Source organism: Pteropus vampyrus, unplaced genomic scaffold (genome assembly GCF_000151845.1).
Source record: "Pteropus vampyrus isolate Shadow unplaced genomic scaffold, Pvam_2.0 Scaffold12, whole genome shotgun sequence".
Lineage (NCBI taxonomy): Eukaryota > Metazoa > Chordata > Mammalia > Chiroptera > Pteropodidae > Pteropus > Pteropus vampyrus.
Genome location: NW_011888793.1, coordinates 14427980 through 14446064, shown reverse-complemented (window position 1 = coordinate 14446064; position 18085 = coordinate 14427980). Strand labels below are relative to the sequence as shown.

General features: G+C 41.8%; 1 protein-coding gene across 2 annotated transcripts in view; it reads left to right on the top strand.

The window, feature by feature from the left end:
• Positions 1 to 17707, top strand: part of NCEH1 (neutral cholesterol ester hydrolase 1) — a 57671-nt gene extending 39964 nt beyond the window's left edge. For both annotated transcript variants that reach the window (XM_023524739.1, XM_023524746.1), the window contains exons 5-6: positions 14536 to 14707; positions 17090 to 17707. In XM_023524739.1, the coding sequence (XP_023380507.1) occupies positions 14536 to 14707; positions 17090 to 17707 (790 nt within the window). The remainder of the gene's footprint in view (positions 1 to 14535; positions 14708 to 17089) is intronic.
• Positions 17708 to 18085: the final 378 nt, after the last annotated feature.

The following is an 18085-nucleotide window of genomic DNA, read 5'->3' as shown; positions in this document are numbered from 1 at the left end:
CATGGAGTTTACAATCTAGGTGAGAAAATAAGCCTCAAACAAGTCACGTTAAGTGTGATAAGTTATGTGAAGTAGAAAGGTAAGTAGTAATAGAGGCATCTAATAGGTAACATCTTCCCTAGTTTGGAGGGTCAGAAAAGGTGTCTTAAAGAAAGTGATATTTGAGTCGAGCTCCTAAGGATAAGAAGAACCTGGTTAGACTAAGTGAGTTGGTCATGGAGATCTGAGGTGGTGTAATGAGATGGCTTTGGAGGAAGGGGAGAGGGCAGAGACCATTAAGGGAATAAAACATGAGAGAAGATAGATGGAAGGATTTACACTTCTGATGATGACTAAGGAAAGAAGGGTGGATGATCCAGAGAGTCCTCGGGGAAATGCTGGACCCATGGTCTGGAATTTCGCCTTCTCCTAGCAGGGAGGCTACCTGGAGACAGTGGCTCCTTATCCTCGAGTCCCACAGCAGTTGGGTAGCAGTGCCATAGCTCTGCTTATGGGGCATGGCCTTGGGAAAGGTTATAATCTGAGGAAGCAGGTAGGCAAGGGTTGGGGACAGCCTTGATGATGGAATCACCTCACATGGAGCAAGCAACAGGAGTTGGAACTCCTCGGTTCATGTTACTGGTACTGGCTCAAGGTTCTGGGGACAGAACAACAACTGAGGTATAGGTAAAGGCCTTAAGGGATGTATACGCACTTATATAATCTAGGAAGGTCCTATTTTATATTCATGAACTTATTTTCATAAAGTTCAGTGCAGATTAGCTATAACAGCAGACCTTTTTACCTTTAGTTTACATAATAAGACACAATACTAGAACCATAAAACATAGGGAAAAGACTTAATTTCTTTTTTTAAAAGATGAAAAGCAAGATAACAAAGTAGGCATGTTGAGTTATCAAATTCTATTTAACAAATTCTATTTAATTCAATAAATTCTATTAAGTTCTAGAAAGCATTTATGTTGCTTTCTTGGGTGTGAAAAACTGTTTCAAGTTGTATTTTACGTTTAATTAAATCTTTACTATACTCCTAAACTCTCCATTTTATGTGGATGGACATTCATTCCCATTCCATCAAATGTCAGGTGGCAGTATGCAAAGAGAACTTAAAATATAGAGCTGTAAAGGAGAATGTTGCTAATGTAGACAGAAAAGCTGTAGCACTCACTTTGGTTCACTGCTAAGAAAGTTATTAGCAGTGTGCTGCCTATGCCTCTGTTGTTCTCATTCATGAAATTAGATGAGTACAAGTGAAGAGGAAAATGAAGAAAAATATAATTCAAAATGCTAACCAGCTCTCTGTTCTGCTTCTGTAAATATACTTGCTCCATTCAAGAGCTCACTTGCAGAGCTCACTTGCACTTTGCTGGACCTAAGAAACGAATGTAACTGTTTGTACCCCTAGAAGCTCCTGCCTCTTGTAGCACTTTGTACCTTAGCAGCTCCTGCTTCCTGTAACAATTTGTAACCAACGGTAACCCATAACAACTCCTGCCCTTCCATCAATGTTACTACTTACAACCATAGCAACTCTTGCCGTTTGTAACAGTCGGAATTCAAACTGACCAATCAGCTTGTGTAAAAATCTTGTATATAAAGAATATTGCAGCTGAGCTCGGGGCCTAGATCTTCAAAGCACTAACTCCTCTGGGACCATGCATAATAAACCTGAGTTCTCCTTCTCTCCAAGTTACTGCCTGGTTTTTCGCTGGTCTGATTTTGGAGCTTTTTCCTCAACATTTTTGGAGGCCCCAGCGAGATTCCAACCATGCTGGCCCCTTGAGCCGCTGGACTGGTGGCTTGTCCTGACTGAGGTGGAGGGGAACCCAGACGACTGAGGAGGTGCGCCTCCCGAGTATTTTGCGATCTCTTTCAAATCGGCGCCCAGACTCATGAGAAGGCTGAGCCACCCAACTGGACTCATAGGAGGGAAGGACCAGCTCACCAGAAACGGCTGCTGGAAGAGGAATAGGAGGAAAAGGTATCAAGGTAGGATCCCAGGATGAGCCCTCATGTAGGTCCCGCCTGTTGGGTGGAAGAGGAGTAAGAACACCTGTCAAGTCTTCAGTAAGAAGACAGTAGTTCGGGTCTTCCTAGTGGGGGAAGACCCAAGGGTTTCTTAAGCGGGGGCAGGAGACCAAAATCTCCTCAGTCGGGGAGGCGTCAGGTTAAGGCAGGCCCCTACTAGCCAAGGGTAAAACTTGTTGCATATACTGGTGGAGAAGGGAAATGTTTTAACCTGATGCGTAAATTAGTGAGTGAATGAGCATCTTGACCAGTTTGATGGGTCAGGTCGAGTTTGTAGCTCCACGACTGAGCACCCTTAAAGTCCCCTAAAGGCTATGGAGTTCATGTGGGCTCATTCTGCAGTTTCTATGGCGAATGGCATGCAGTCCAAGGCGGCATCAGATTAGTGTCTGATCGTAAGTCACAAAGCTGAGTCTGCTACAGCTAAGCATCACCTAGCTCCTCAGACACAGCCAGATGAGCATCTGAATGGTCTCTTCTGTGGAGGGGGAACCCACCCTTGTTTGTCTTTGTGTCACCGTTGCAGGGTGGGACGATGTGGTCAACACTAAGAAAAGGAGAGAGCTCCATCACCCTCCAGAGGGCAACCAAGCCCCCGCCACAAGTTAAGGGGAGCGGCTGCTTACTCTCCAGAGCACATTGTTAAGGAATGGTGGGAAGTTATAGGAAAGAGAATGAGTGCTGAATGATTGAGATGTGGCCTTGCTACGAAGTGAGAGTTAAGCCCCAATCCGCGGTTCCGTGGCAATCCTCATACGGCTTACGGTGGTCTCACTGGATCTCTGTGAGGATTCTACTCCAGTGATCCAGGTCAGGGGTTTATACTAACCCACCAATGCTAAGAGATGCCTGAAATCCCCGCGAGGGGAGTGGCTGGAGCCCCACGAAGCGAGTGGTGTTCCCTTCAAACTTTCCCCGACCCTACCCCTACTCCTTCGTGTGACGTGATTGTTGTCTGTCATGGGAGGCACAGGAGGTATCTCTGATCTATGTAGAAGGAAAGGAAGGGTTGGAAGCAAAAGGAAAGAAGAGAAAGTGTTTTTGGTGTAATAGAGAGAATAAGGTCTGGAGACGTATTTTGAAGGAAATTGAAGGAAAGGTATTTGCCTCAGGGTTGGTTATTTCTGAACGAGTGAAAAGAGGCAAACTGGAGGAGTAAAGAAAGTGTGAAAGAAGGTTTGTGGAAGTAGTAGAAGGTTTGCGAAGGAAATTTTGTGAGAGGGAAGTGTGGGAGAAAGTTTGTGAAGAGATTCTGAGGAGAAAATTTTACGTAACTAAGCTAAACAAGATTGAAAATTTAAATGTCAAAAGTAAACTGATGTAAAGTGGGAATTGTGTTCTAATATTTTATAGATTATTAGTCTGCCACTACTGTTATGAAAAGGTTTTCTGAGTAGAAAATAAGGATTCTGTACGTCATCAAAATAATTTCAGTGTTTTATGCTGCCTTAACCAGGTTTCTGGAACTTCAGAGAATATACTAACAATGGCCTCTGTGTCCAATTTTCAAAGGAAGCTCCCTGCAAATATGAAGGGAAGTTCCGCTAAGCCACCTGTCTTAGATTGTGTGTTGGAGAATTTTAAGGAAGTTTTTCAGAGAATTATGGAGTCAAGCTGATTCCAGGAAAGCTTCCTACTCTTTGTGAGCTTGAATGGCCCACTTTCGGGGTAGGTTGGCCTTCGGAAGGGACTCTAGATCTCCACACAGTGAGGGCAGTAGACCAGGTAGTGACAGGGACCCCTGGATATCCAGACCAGTGGCCATATGTAGACACATGGCTGCAGATCACTACTATAGTGCTCCCTTGGGTCCAGTTCAGCGCAAATAGGTGTGGACAGAATGAGGTGTCTGTGGCCCAACTGACTCAAGAAAAGAACAAGAAAGTGTCAGTGAAATTAATCCACCAAGGGAACCCCAAGGAAGAACCTGTCTTCCTACTGCCGTATATCTCAGTGGCTCTGTCAGTCCCTGTGCAGCTACTTTACTCACAATTGCCAGACAGGCCCTTACCATCAGTACCTTCGCCGCCCCAATGCACCCCAGAGCTCTGGCCCGGTACCATGTCCTCCGCCAGGTTCAAGTTCAACTCCTCAGATCACTCCACCTGGTATATGGGGCCGATGTCTTGCCAGGAGGCACAGGCCAAGCTCCAAGGCCAGCTCCACAGCGTGTTTCTAGTCTACGACTCCTCCACCTATCCCAGGGACTATGTACTGTCTGTGTACGAGAATTCATGGGTCTCCCACTACATCATCAACTCACTGCCCAACCATTGTTTTAAGATCCGAGACCAGGAATTTGGCCACTTGCCAGCCTTGCTGGAGTTTTATAAGACTCACTACCTGAACACTACCACCCTGATAGAACCCGTGCCCAGGTATCCAAGCTCATCGGAATATGTACAGACTGTCTATGATTTTCCTAGAAAAGATGCCGAAAAGTCTAAATTAGCCATTATACTGAAAGCAGTTGAAGAACAAAGAAGCCATAACAGTCCTTAGGGCACAGATAGAGGTTTACTGTTCGGATTTTATTGCTGAAAGAGCAGCAAGAGAAAAGATTCATGAGCAACTAACATTGCAGCCGGCAAGTTTGCTGAAAGTCAAAAATACCTTTGAAGATGGAGATGGGCAGTCTTCGATAAAAATGCAAAGCCACCATAGGGCGAGAACCAGTGACCTCGACCAGCAGGCAACACCGCTAGAGAAAAGGCTGGGACTAGGAAAACTACAAGCTTGATAAGAACAGCAGAGACAGGCCAGAGGCCAGAGGAGTCGCCCACAGAGTTCTATGAGAGACTATGTGAGGCATTCCGGGTATATATCCCTTTTGACCCCAAAGCATAAGAGAACCAGCTCATGGTCAACACGACATTTGTGGCTCAATCCTTCACTGACATCTGTCGCAAGCTTCAAAACTTAGAAGGCTTTGCTGAGATGAACGAACCTAACTATTAGGGGTCGCAAACAAGGTGTTTGAGAACCGCAAACAGGAGGCACAAAAGAATGAAGCACAAGGTGTCCCTGTTAACAGCTGCATTGGGGAACCCAGGTCCAGAACAACAGACTGCGGCTCCTTCATGGAAGAAAGAGAAACCAGAAGGAGACCCCCACTTTGCTGCGACCAGTGCACCTACTGCAAAGAAACCGGCCATTGGAAAAATGAATGCCCTCATCATAGAAGAATACCTGAAAAGCCAAAAGAATTTCAATCCACCTCGTAAAGGAAGATACCAGCCTGAGCCAGTCATCCAAGAGCTCAACGGCCAGGCTGCAGAACAATCAGATTAGGAACAGTCGGGCTCCTGATCTTTGACCCCCAGCAGCCTATGGCCACAATAAAAGTAGGGGGGGGGGCCAATCAATGACTTTTACAGTGGACACTCAATACCATAGCCAAGCATCAAGAAAGGAGTCCGTGAGTTCCTAGGGGCAGCTGAATTCTGTTGAATTTAAATATCAGATTTCTCTGAGATTTCCAAGCCACTATATAAGGCCTCAGCTTTAAATGTAAAGGTCTCCCATGCTGTAACTGCATTAATGAATAAACAAGAACATAAATGGCTGACCAATGCCAGAATAACTCATTATCAGGGGCTGCTTTGCATCTGAGTATTGTTCACAGATGGGAGCAACTTCATCCATGAAGGACAACGCAAAACCAGCTGCACAGTAACAACTGCCGACGAGGTAATCTGAGCTGAGGCCCTGCCACAGGGCTGGTCATCACAGCGGGCTGAACTATGGACCCTCATCCAGACACTACGACAGGTTGAAGGGAAATGGGTCAATATCTACACTAACTCAAGGTATGTCTCTACTACCTTGCACATACATGAGGCCATTTCTAAAGCGGTGGGGGAGGGGGGCGGGGGGAGGCGGTTGCTGGCAGCAAGAGGAAAAGAAATCGAGAACAAAGGAGAAATCCTCCAACTGCTAGAGGCAGTCTGGAAGCCTTCAAAGATGGCAGTCATTCACTGGAGGGGCCATGATATTTGCTTGTGTTGTTCTGCACCTTTTCCAGACAGGTTGAAGGCTTTCCTACGTGCACTGAATGAGCAAGAGAAGTAGCCAGGGCCTTATTGAGGGAAATTGTTCCAAGATACGGACTACCCCTCTCTATAGGATCAAACAATGTACCTCCCTTAGTGTCTGAGATAGTCCAGACCTTGCCTAAAGCTCTAGGAAACAGATGGAAACTCCACACGGCCTACAGGCCACAGAGTTTAGGGAAAGCTGAATGCACGAACTGGACCCTTGGAACCACACTGGTTAAGCTTTGTCGGGAAACCTAAATTACCTTAGATTAATTTGCTGCCTTTTCAAAATCCAATACAGGAAATCTTCCCAGTGATAAGGAAGTTAAAAGGAGACCCTAAATTAGTAGCTGACCTAGAAATGTCCCAACACCTTCAGGCCTTAGGGAAGATCCTCCGCCACATCGCTCAGGAAACTTTAGAAAGAGCCCCTGTCCTTTTAGGTAATTAGGTCCACCCCCTCCTCAGCTAAGAGATGACGTATAGGTTAAAGATTGGAAGAAGGAGCTATTCCAGCCAAGCTAGACGGGCCCTCATGTTGTTATATTAGCAACTCCCACTACTATTAAATTGCTGGTATTACCCCATGGATCTACCATACCCAAGTAAAGAAAGCGGCATCTCCAGAAAAGCAGGAGACCTGGGATGCAGAGCCTCTTCTTGATCGGCCGCTCCAAATCATGTTTCGGAGGCAGCAAAAATCCACCTGAGATCGTCGGCCCTGCTCTGGCCACTGCCAGAAGCTGGTCAGTCTATGCATGGCAGAAGCTTGAGGATCTACCGCTGCCTCCTGCAGAAACTCCTTCATGGATGGCACAGCTGGATCCCACTAACCCTCGTAAGCTGAACCTGAGAAAGACAACGTGCCCTGCTGCAGCCGTAAACCGGAAGCTGACTAGTCCATGCATGGCCAAAGCCTGAGGAATTTCATTGTGAGACTCCTAATAATTGGACACTGGGAGGGAGGGAAATTAAGGCAAAGGACTGCGAGCTGTGTATCCATGTCACCAGAGGAAGTAAAAGGATTTCCACTACTTAACTTTTCTATAGCTACTATGAATGCCGTGGAACTGAGAAAAGGACTTGTACCTATAAGCAAACTCAATATTCAGCATGTGATCCAGGAAATAATCAACTTTATGTATGTTACAACCCAAATGACCCCACCCCTACTCCTAAACAAGAGTAGCCTTGAGGGTCTACAGGGGAGGATGGACAGATGGACCCATGCTGGCCCAGACTAGAGTAAAAATCCCAATCAGATATAAATTTTCGTTTAGGAAAAATGTAAGAGCAATTCTTAATTCGTCTACTCAATAAAATTGATAACTTCTAGAGTTTTAACTAAATTGTAATGCAGCTTAATGACTAACTTCATAATGGTCTGATTTATTGAGTAGTCTGTAAATTGAAATGAAAATTTTCAGATGATCTTTTAAAATGTAATTGAAAGCTTCTTAATTCAGGTACATACTTGTCAGAATTTAGTTTCGCATATAAATTGTTTGGCCTAACTATGTAATGTGAGGCATATTAAAGTTCATGGATTTCTTCTTTAGAGGAAGTCTAAAGTCATGAAGTTTTGAGAGTGCAGGAGGGAGATGTAGAAAAAAAAAAATGGTATCTTGAGGCAGACCTAAAATTCTAATAAGAGCAAATATGAGGATAGGCAGCAGTCACTGCGATTTATCTTCTGCAAACTTCATGTCTTATGATAAGAAGAAGAACATTATCGAAAAATTTACTAGCACGGATTTGGTACCTGGCACTTCATTTTTGTAAACAGATTCAGGTAGACCAAAATCAATGGACCATTTTGTAATTCTCAACTTTCAGAGGTCTTAAGACCTTAGTTGGAACAGTGTTCCTCCTCCTCGGATCCTATTTCTGCCTTGCCTGCTGCCTCTAGTTGATCAATCGATTACCTCCCTTATAGAGACTAAAATGAAGAGAAAAATGCAGCTAAAATCCTTATGCAGTAGAATGATTGGTCTCTGATCCAGGGAGATCAAGAGGGAGATCAAAAAAGTGATGCCCTATAAAGAATTTAGACAGGCATCAGAAGGGAGAAATGAAGAGGAAAATGAAATGAAGAAAAATATAATTCAAAATGTTAACTAGCTCTCTGTTCTGCTTCTGTAAATATGCTTGCTCCAAGCAAGAGTTCACTTGCAGAGCTCACTTGCACTTTGCTTGACCTGTCTAAGTAATGAATATAACTGTTTGTACCCCTAGAAGCTCCTGCCTCTTGTAGCACTTTGTACCTTAGCAGTTCCCTGCTTCCTGTAACAATTTGTAACCATTAGTAACCCATAACAACTCCCGCCCTTCCATCAATGTTACTACTTGCAACCATAGCAACTCCCGCTGTTTGAAAGGGTCGGAATTCAAACTGACCAATCAGCTTGTGTAAAAATCTTGTATATAAGGAATGTAGCAACTGAGCTGGGGCCCAGATCTTCAGAGTGCTAGCTCCTCTGGGACTGTGGTAATAAACCTGAGTTGTCCCTCTCTCCAAGTTACTGCTTGGTTTTTCACTGGTCTGATTTTGGAGCTTTTTCTGCAACACAAGCTGACAAAATCACAGTGCTTTGAGAGGGCACAATAGGACACACATCTTGATAAATAGCTGTCAAAATAAGACTCTGAAAAAGAATGGAATGACAGTGCCAAGCTGTGACTTTCCCTCTGCTCCTTTTCCTGCCTGAGTCCTGAGCGGAGAAATCTTCACTCATCACTCCCATCTGGGCAGCCCTGGAAGGCAGGCAGACCAAATTTCCAAGGGTTCCCCACCAAGAAAGGGAAGATTTGCTCAAAACTTTCCTTTTACTCAGTCCAGGCCAACTTTAGCAAACCCAAACGCCAGCATCACAAATAATTCAATACTACAGAAGGATAATGTAGCTTATTTTGAAAAGTAGGCCGTTTTATTTTCTTCACTTTCATTAACTTAATGATTATCTTCTTTTTTGACATATTTAACTAATGTCTTCTTAGCTCCAGTTTCTACTAATAAAAATCCACTGGTTTCTCTCTTGTGGTTTAGGTCTTTTAGAACTTTTGGGGGGGGGGGGGGTTTGGGGGAAGGTGACTGGTGCTTTACAAAAACTCTTCCTGGAGCTACAAAAAACCTATAACCGCAAACCACACGAAGGTTGCGAAGCCCAATTCCACCCTCGCTGGAACCTTACAAAGCTATATTTAGCTTCTGAAAGGACACTGAGAAAAGAGGCCAGAAGGATGTGGCAACAAGCCTACTTGGGTTTCTCTGTAGCTACCTAGGGGAATTCTCTGGCTCTCTATTTACCCTTGAGGTTAAAGGCGAGGTTTGCATCTGAATGGGAGGAGGCGGTTAAATAAACAGAGAGAGTCTGGGGAGCTTCCTGTAACAAAGCTGTGTAAGGAGATATGCCTCGGGAAGTCTTGCCTGGTGAACAGAGCATCAGAGAATCACATCCTTGGAATGGATCACAATTCTAGGCTCAATCATTTCTGGATTTTGGTGAAGCATCCTGACACCTGTTATTTCTTTTAAGTGTTATTCTCACCCAATTAGCCAAGCCTTTGCTAATCTCAGCTCTCCCTTGCTGAAGGGCTGGTAGTCAAAATTATCTCAAGGGACCAATTTTGAGAGTAGAATCAGAAAGGAAGACTCTTCCTCAATTTATGCACAAATCACATTGTAAGAACATAAAGAGAAACAATTGTCTCTTCACAATCCTTCCACTTATATGTTCTTTTAATGGAAAGGAATCATCTACCTGTTAGAGTAATAAATAGATTCTTCCTCTGGAGATGTCTCCCACAGAGACCACAATATGGATGTAATTATTGATTTGTTTCAGATAACCTCTACTGAAAATATTATTTTCTATGACTGAGCACAATATTAACCTTTTTTGTATTCTTAAGATGAATCTATTGAACTCCTTGGAAGATGGTGAAAAGAAAAAAAAAAAAGACAATGAGATTTTATCTTACTCCTGCTGAATCTAATAGGAGTATAATTTCATTCCAGAAAATCACATGTACTTTTCACCTAGCTGGCACTATGTGAAGAGAACTCAGTGTCCTTGCTCACAGCAGAAGCTTGTACACAGTGTTTTCAGGTTAGGTTATTCTGAGGGAGAAAATCCATTACAATATCTCTGGGGCACTAGTGACATTCAGGGCTTCAACTTCCTCAGGCTTGGAACAACTCAACATTTCTCCTTAATTCCAGGCTGCGTACAGCATCTGCCTTTGTCTTAAGGAACAATTTGTCAGTCTCTCTGAAGTGCTCCATCTCCCTGGTCACTGTCAATAAAGTGGGTAATAAAGTAATAGGTCATAGAAGTGGTACTGCTTATTTCAGGTAGGTATTCATCAAAATCTTTAGTGCAGAATTATGACTTTCTTTTACTTCTAGAGGAAGTTGAGGTGTCAGAAAGACTTTGAGTTTCCCAAGCAAGGAGAGTTACTTTTGGCTGGACTCTCAGCTTTCATGAAAGAAGTGGCATTTGAAATGAGACATAAAGGATGGGAATGTTGAGGAGTTGCTGGGGAAAGGACATAGGGGATGGAGAGAGGGACCAATGCGCTGAGCATGGGAACAAGACGTGTTCAGAGAAGTGACAATGTGGCTAGATTCAGTGATATTTCTGAACCTTGGCAGCACATTGGATTTACCTGGAGGAATTTTTGTTTCAAATATAGATATTCTGGGCCACTCTCCAGATCAGATGAACTGGAATGTTTTGTAGAGGGGCTCAAACATCAGTGTTTTGTTTCGTTTTGTTTTGTTTTGTTTTTTAAAGCTCTGAGGATTATTCTTCAGTGTGTCCAGAGCTGAAAAACTCTGGGCAGTGTATAGAATACAGGAAGTGGAGTCCTTGGAGGTGTGCCTGTCTTCAGGTGGCTTACGAACAATTTCTTTTTTTATGTTTTTAAAGCATATGGTTTATTACTTTTCTGACTACATATGGTGTTATATGACATATTTTATATACGAAAGGTATGAAATAAATCTTTTAAAATTTTGTTTGGAAGAAAGAAAAGTATGTTATTAAAAATTACTGATATAAGAAATATCCAAATCCATAGAGAATTTTTATAAAAGTTTATTCGAGCCATAACTGATGACAATTGCCAGGAAGCAAGATCGCAAGTGCTCCAGAGAGGGATAGTTTGCAGTTTCTTTTATGCATTTGGAATTAAGGAGGGAATTTAAGATTACAAGTAGGCGGAAGAAAGCAAGGGCAGGGTAAGGGGTGAGATTATAGGGTAGTTAACAAGATTATGTGCTCTCTTGAGAGATGTTACACACCTTTGAGGGCTCTTACTTCTGGCGTTTCAAAGGTGTGTTAACCTAGATGCACAAGAACAATGGACAGGACTTGTTTAAAAACCTTTTCCTAAAGAAGTTATAGGCCTGGTGCGTGACTACCCACCATGACCTACTCAGTTAGGAATTTGTGATTTATTACAGCTTTCCTTTTTCATCCACCAGATGTACTGTGTACCCAGGCACAGTGCTAGGTGGTTTCTTTTGAGAATATTGCAAAACCATCGAAATCATGAGAGATATTCTGGGATGCCAGAAATCTACAGTTTTGAGAATTCACTGCTTTGGTAAGCTGATGAGAACACACATGCACACATTTAAAAGGCTGTGAGTTTTGAAGAATGAACATATTTTGAAAAGGCAAGGCACACTTGGGTGTAATAGTCAGTTGTGGATTCAGATCGAATCTTTGCCGCTTACTAGCTGTTGTAGACAAGGTACACATCCTCCTTGAGCCTCGTGTTTTTATTCTTAAACCCACAGGTTTGCTCTGAGATTTGAGGGAAACACCTCTGTAGAGCACTTGGTGAGGTGCCTCACCTAGCAGGAGTAAGATAATTTTTATAGAGTGTATGTATTTATTAAACTGACTACATCTCATTCCTGAGTTTACGCTAAATTTTATTCTTCTAGTAGGAGGCATGCACAGTAATACATAAGCAAAAGCTGGCATCGCAGAATCATTATCCTTGCAGTGAGTTGGGGAAATGGAGACTATATTTACCATGAATTCATCAGGTGGTTTTACAATTTTAAAATTAAAAGAAAAAAAAAAGGCAGGATTCTTTTTCAGTACTTTGCAGGGACATAGCTTTGAACAAAAGCAGCAAATGAAAATATTTATGCATACTGTTTGGCTCTACTACTCACAAATTTCCTCTTGATTCTCAATTTTCTGTGTCTATGAAGATATTACGTGACTTTTGTTATAGTCCTCAGGTCACTTTCAAGGTCCTTTGAAGGCTTGGCTCATCTTACACTAGGTGACCTCAGAAATATCTAGTTTCACTTTACTCTCCAGTCTGTGAAAATAGTGTCCCTTTTCATTGAACACAATTAGAGAATGTTTCCAGCTTGATAAAAAGTAAGGGGAGAGGTGGGGAGCTAGATCTTTAAGGGCACCAGGAAGACTCACAGCATAACTTGTTGGTTTTTAAGTATGTTTACTCTGTTATCTGAGCCAGTTATTAATTGACTGACAAAATTTGAGGTAGTAGCATTTTTTTTAGATTACCAATTCCTTTTTATTCAAAGTCAGCAAGACCTTTTGTGAAACAACATCTGAAAATTTAATTCATGTGTGTGTAGTAGTAGACTATGTTCTGACCTCCTGCACCACCAGGAAAACAGTTTATCATGATATATGGAATCTTGCTGAGACAAAATAACTTATATTTTCACTACTTGAGTCATAAATTGCATTCGTTTTTATTTGATTGGAAGAATTAAGGGTTCAGTTTAGTAATATAGAAGGTAAAAGATTGAGACCTCGCCCCAGAAGTGGGGGTAAATGAAATCATGTAAGATGTCTCCACCTAGTGGACAAAAGGTTGTACTCCTACTCCTTTCACCCATTATTAAGAGTGGAATCCTTTAGCCGCAGCTTTAAGACATAGTGAAAATCAACAGGAGAAAAAACATTTTGGATGATTAATTGATCAGCACAGATGGAAAAAATAAGAAAGAAATTATAAAACTTATTTTATCTGTTATAAGGCAACTATTAAATTTTTTACTACATTTGGAGTTTTTTAATGTAGCAATTTCTGAATGACCAAATCTACATTTACTACTTATCAAAGCATTTCACAGATATTTGTCCATTTGATTGTACTTGCACTGAATGCCAAGATAGTTAATTAACTAGCTGGATTTTAGATGAGGGAAATAAATGGCCTTATATAGAGTAGCTTAGAAAAAATTAGTGTCTGAGACTAAGTGTGCTAATTATAAAATGGAAACCAATAGACCTGCGTTCTTAATGATTACTAGATTTTAATTAAGTAATTAGTTTCTCTCCTACGTTAGTTTGATCTGTGTTAGACCTATTTTACAAATCAGTAAACTTTCTGTGCCTCAGTTTCTTCATTTGCAAAATGAAGGTATATTAATACCGACAAAAGTTTTACAGGATGAATGATTATGTGCCTAGCACTTTGATAGATACTGGAAACACAATGACGAATAAAGCATAGCCCCTGATAACAGAGAATATGCTTTTTAGAGGAAATACATAAATCATTTTAAGACAAGATAATAAATAAAAATAGTAACATAACCCAGCACACAGAAGTATCAAGGAATGGTGGCTAGCTCAGCCTAGAAGGAAGTGGAGTTATAGTCAAGAAGGCCATCTGGAGGAGGCCAAACCCTCAAGTAAGGCTTAAAGGATAGATGAGGATTAATAAGCAAGGAAGGAGGGTGGAGACTGAGAGGGTTCTCTGAGCTGAGACTGACAACCCAATACGGATTTGTAAGATGCTATTAGGAATGGAACATTTGACAAAACCAGGGTTCTTTGGGACTCTTAAGGGAATATGTATCCTACTCATTAATGTACAGAGTAGGATTCCAAAGGGGACTCGATCTTGCAAAATGGGGCAGTAGGAGAAGCTCCAGAAGTGTCCCCGAGGGCCTTCCCTGGGCCATCTGGGATACCTGGCTTCTTTTTTTTTTTTTTTTTTTTTTAACTGGTTGACAACTAGCATTTTAGTCCTAGACTTCCAGGAAGTGAATGGATTTAGTGTCAGTCTGGCCTGACCTCTTCAGAGTACAGTTTTACTATATTTATCAAATAAATCATGCAAAATACCATATCAACTGATTAAACACGAGACCAATGAAGTGGTTAATGCTGCTGAGTCACCTTCTAACCCAGAGATGTTGCAAATAGAACACTGACTTCCAGAAATAATATTCCAAATCTATTGTGGTTCAATCCATTTCTTCATAATTGACATCTGCCTTCTACTTTGAAGTTTTGCTAAGCATTTGATTTGCAAGAAAATGAATGATCTATTTTTATTTTTATTTTAATTCCTTACCTGTTTATTTCTGGCATCAAAAGAACCAGTTTCCCCCTCAACTTTAAATGGCCAGTAAAGACTTGGCAAAGTCCTTAAAAGAATACAACTTTTGTCTTCACAGATACAGGCTAGTTCCAAAGGTTTGTTTTCCTGAGCAAATTCACGACGTTGTACGTGCCACAAAGTATTTCCTGCAGCCAGAAGTCTTACAGAAGTATTCAGTTGACCCAGGCAGAATTGGCATTTCTGGCGACAGTGCTGGTGGGAATTTGGCTGCTGTCCTGTGCCAACAGGTAACAGACTGCTCTGGGGTGCTGGCGGTAGGCGGGTGCATGATAAGATCCAAAAGACCAACACCCTCTCCACTACAGGTGGCAAAGGCTTAGCCAGGGGAGCTGGTCATTAGGTGGCCAGATTATTTAGATGACTGAACTTGGAGAGCTCTCAGCAATATTTCTGAAGTAAGAAGAGGGGCTACTGAGAGAAGTATCATCTCCGAGTCCTTGTAAAGGCCTTGAGTACAATCAGTGTGAGAAGAGAACTAACATTTTGGAGCATACCCTTGCTCCTCTGGGAATGCATGGAAATTAAGTGTCCCCTTCTCCTTTTCCATGTTGGACTTCCAAAATGAGGTAGTTTTGCTTAAATTCCAATTCCAAGGGTCTCCTAATTTTTTTTTTTTAATTTCAAAGAAAATATTAAATGGTTCAGCCACTGTAAATTTAATAATGCAAGTTAATCTGAGCTTTACCTGCTTAAATTCTTTGAAAACAAGATTAGGGGCAGCTGTATAAACTCAAAGATAAGTACATTTTTTTCCTCTTATGGATTTGACAAGAGAAAAATTCTGAGATGTCATATATTCAATTACGGCAGGCTGGAGGAGTAGAAGGAGGAGGTAAGAGTTTAATCAGTTAACAGAGTCTTTGGCCAAAAATAACAAACAAACTATTCACATTCCTGAAAATATGTCAGGGCTTTGAAACAACTTCTAGGAGGCTATCTAAAAAAAAAATAGGCAGCCATCAGACACTACTGCATCCTGCTTATGCATGAACTTTTCAAACCATTTCCCACAAATAATCCAGAAGTAGGAAATATTTCTTCCTCATGGACTATGCACTTCCCCCACTTCACTTTTTCCTGCCCTCCTAGTCCATAGCCAGTGTAAATTCTTTTGAAACAACTTACATCTTTCTTCCTCCAACCCATTGTGTGAAAGAAGCCTGTCAGCTCCAGGAGAGCACACCTGTTTGTCCTGTCCACCTACCGCTGCTGCTGGGTAGTTCATATTGCAAACCCCAGGACCTGGTATTTTTCTGGCCAGCATATGGCTCAACAAACCCTTCCTTTCAGAAAAGCTTATGGCTGCAAAGGTTTTTGTTTAACATATCAAATAACTTAAGAATAGCATCTCTTTCTTTTCACCTCTGAATTTCTTTGGGTATTCTCAAGTAGCATTTGCCTTTTTATCTGTGATGTACCCTGGTTTCTTCCCCTTTGCTATAATTACAGAACTTGATTCTCCACTTGGCATTGGCAGGTTTGCTATTCATGTCTGGATGAGATACAAAGAAAATCCTGGTGCAGCAGGGAGAGCAGAACTGAGATAGAATCCAGGCTCCCCCTTTGGAAGCTACAGGGCTTTGGGCAAACTCCTTATTCTCTCTGATAAGAAAATGAGAATGATGTCATCTGATGCAGGGTTGTTGCCAAGATTTAGTGAGATGATATGTGTACAATTCTTGGCACATATTAGTAGTGCTCTTTATTGATCATTTCCTCTTGCTTTTACAGAGCAGTTACATCTTCCCTGGGGATGGGTTATAAAGGCTAATGTGAAACACAATTATACGGCTAAAGTTACCTTGAAGATTGTTTAGTTGCCTCCACTGAGCTACTTAGCTGTCTTTTAGATGTTAAAGGAAAAAGATATCATTTTAGATACTAGAATTACAAAATGAGACAGCATATTCACATTTGGGGGAGGCACGGGGGAATTGAGATCTGTTGAGGTGGAAAATCCATTCCCACTCCCTTTTTGACTTCGCTCTGGGGCACATGCTCATTAAATAGAATGCAGGGCACATTGCCAGCAGTATTTAAATTCTGACTCTCTCATTGAGCATAAAAACTAAGTGCTTATCAGAAGAGATACCCTGAGGTCCTAGTAAAACACTTGGAGTCCCATCAGCTATTCATTTAGCTTTCCTACCCCTCTGCTGTGGAGGAGTCAGACTGGTTTTTCTCCTTAGGAAGCCATTGCCTTTTTGGGCCTTGCAGGGAATAAAAACTAAAAAAGGTTCACACATTATCCATCCATAATATTCATCAAGGTGTGCTAAGTGCCGAAAGATAGATGCAAGTGAAATGTTGATGAGAGTTTAAAGACCTAACAGATCATGTACCTTTGATGCGTTCACTCAAAACTATGAGTTGCAGACATCATATCTTTCTTAGCAAATATCCAGCAGCTTGTTTGGGTGCTGGTAGCCAGTGGTGATGGGGAATTATTTACTTTTTAAACTATATTACTTAATACCATGCCTAGTAGAAATTTTACAACTGTATCCCTTTGATTGATTCAAAGTATGCATTAAACTGCTTTTTAAGATGTGGTTTCTATAAAAGGAGCCATGCAATATGAAAAAATGTGTTTGTTTCTTCTTCTCCAGTTTAGTCAAGATGTCAACCTGAAAAAGAAGCTCAAAGTGCAAGCTTTAATTTATCCAGTTCTTCAAGCTTTAGATTTTAACACACCCTCCTATCAGCAAAATGTGAACATCCCAATCTTGCCCCGTCACACCATGGTAAAGTACTGGATAGAATACTTCAAAGGCAGCTATGACTTTGTCCAGGCAATGGTAGTTAACAATCACACTTCACTTGATGAAGAAGAGGCCACTGCTCTCAGGGCCCATCTAAACTGGACGTCCCTCCTGCCTGCCTCCATCACAAAGAACTACAAGCCTGTCGTGCAGACCACCGGCAATGCCAGGATCCTCCAGGAGATCCCTCAGCTGCTAGATGCTCGTTCTGCCCCGCTCATTGCAGACCAGGAAGTCCTGAAGCATCTCCCAAAGACCTATATTCTGACATGTGAGCACGATGTCCTAAGAGACGACGGGATCATGTATGCAAAGCGTTTGGAGAGTGCAGATGTAGAAGTGACCCTTGATTATTTTGAAGATGGCTTCCATGGGTGCATGATTTTCACCAGGTGGCCCACCAACTTTGCAGTGGGAATCCGGACTAAGAATAGTTATATCGAGTGGCTGGATCGAAACCTGTAAAGGAGTAAAATGCTTGTGCTCTTCTCAACTTCCTGTATCTGCTTTGGAAAGATATGCACTTTTAGTCAACCAATTTCCCCCTGTTACTTGTGAGTTATGGAATCTCTATTCCCTGCTTTATGTTAAGTTAATTTTTTTTTAAATGCATTTGACTAATGTAAGTGCAAAAATCTCTAAATCTGGTTCTCTAAGTGGGCCAGTCTCTCTGTTTTTGTTTTAACCAAACTACTACAAATACCCAACCGCCACTACAGAAAGCAGGACAAGGAGCTGGAAATAGCTGTGGGTCTTGCCTTCATCAAGAAGTTCTTTTTGGAAGAAATTCTTCCAGCTGTGGATATGATAGTGACCATTAATGAGTTAAGAAAAATGTGGGCT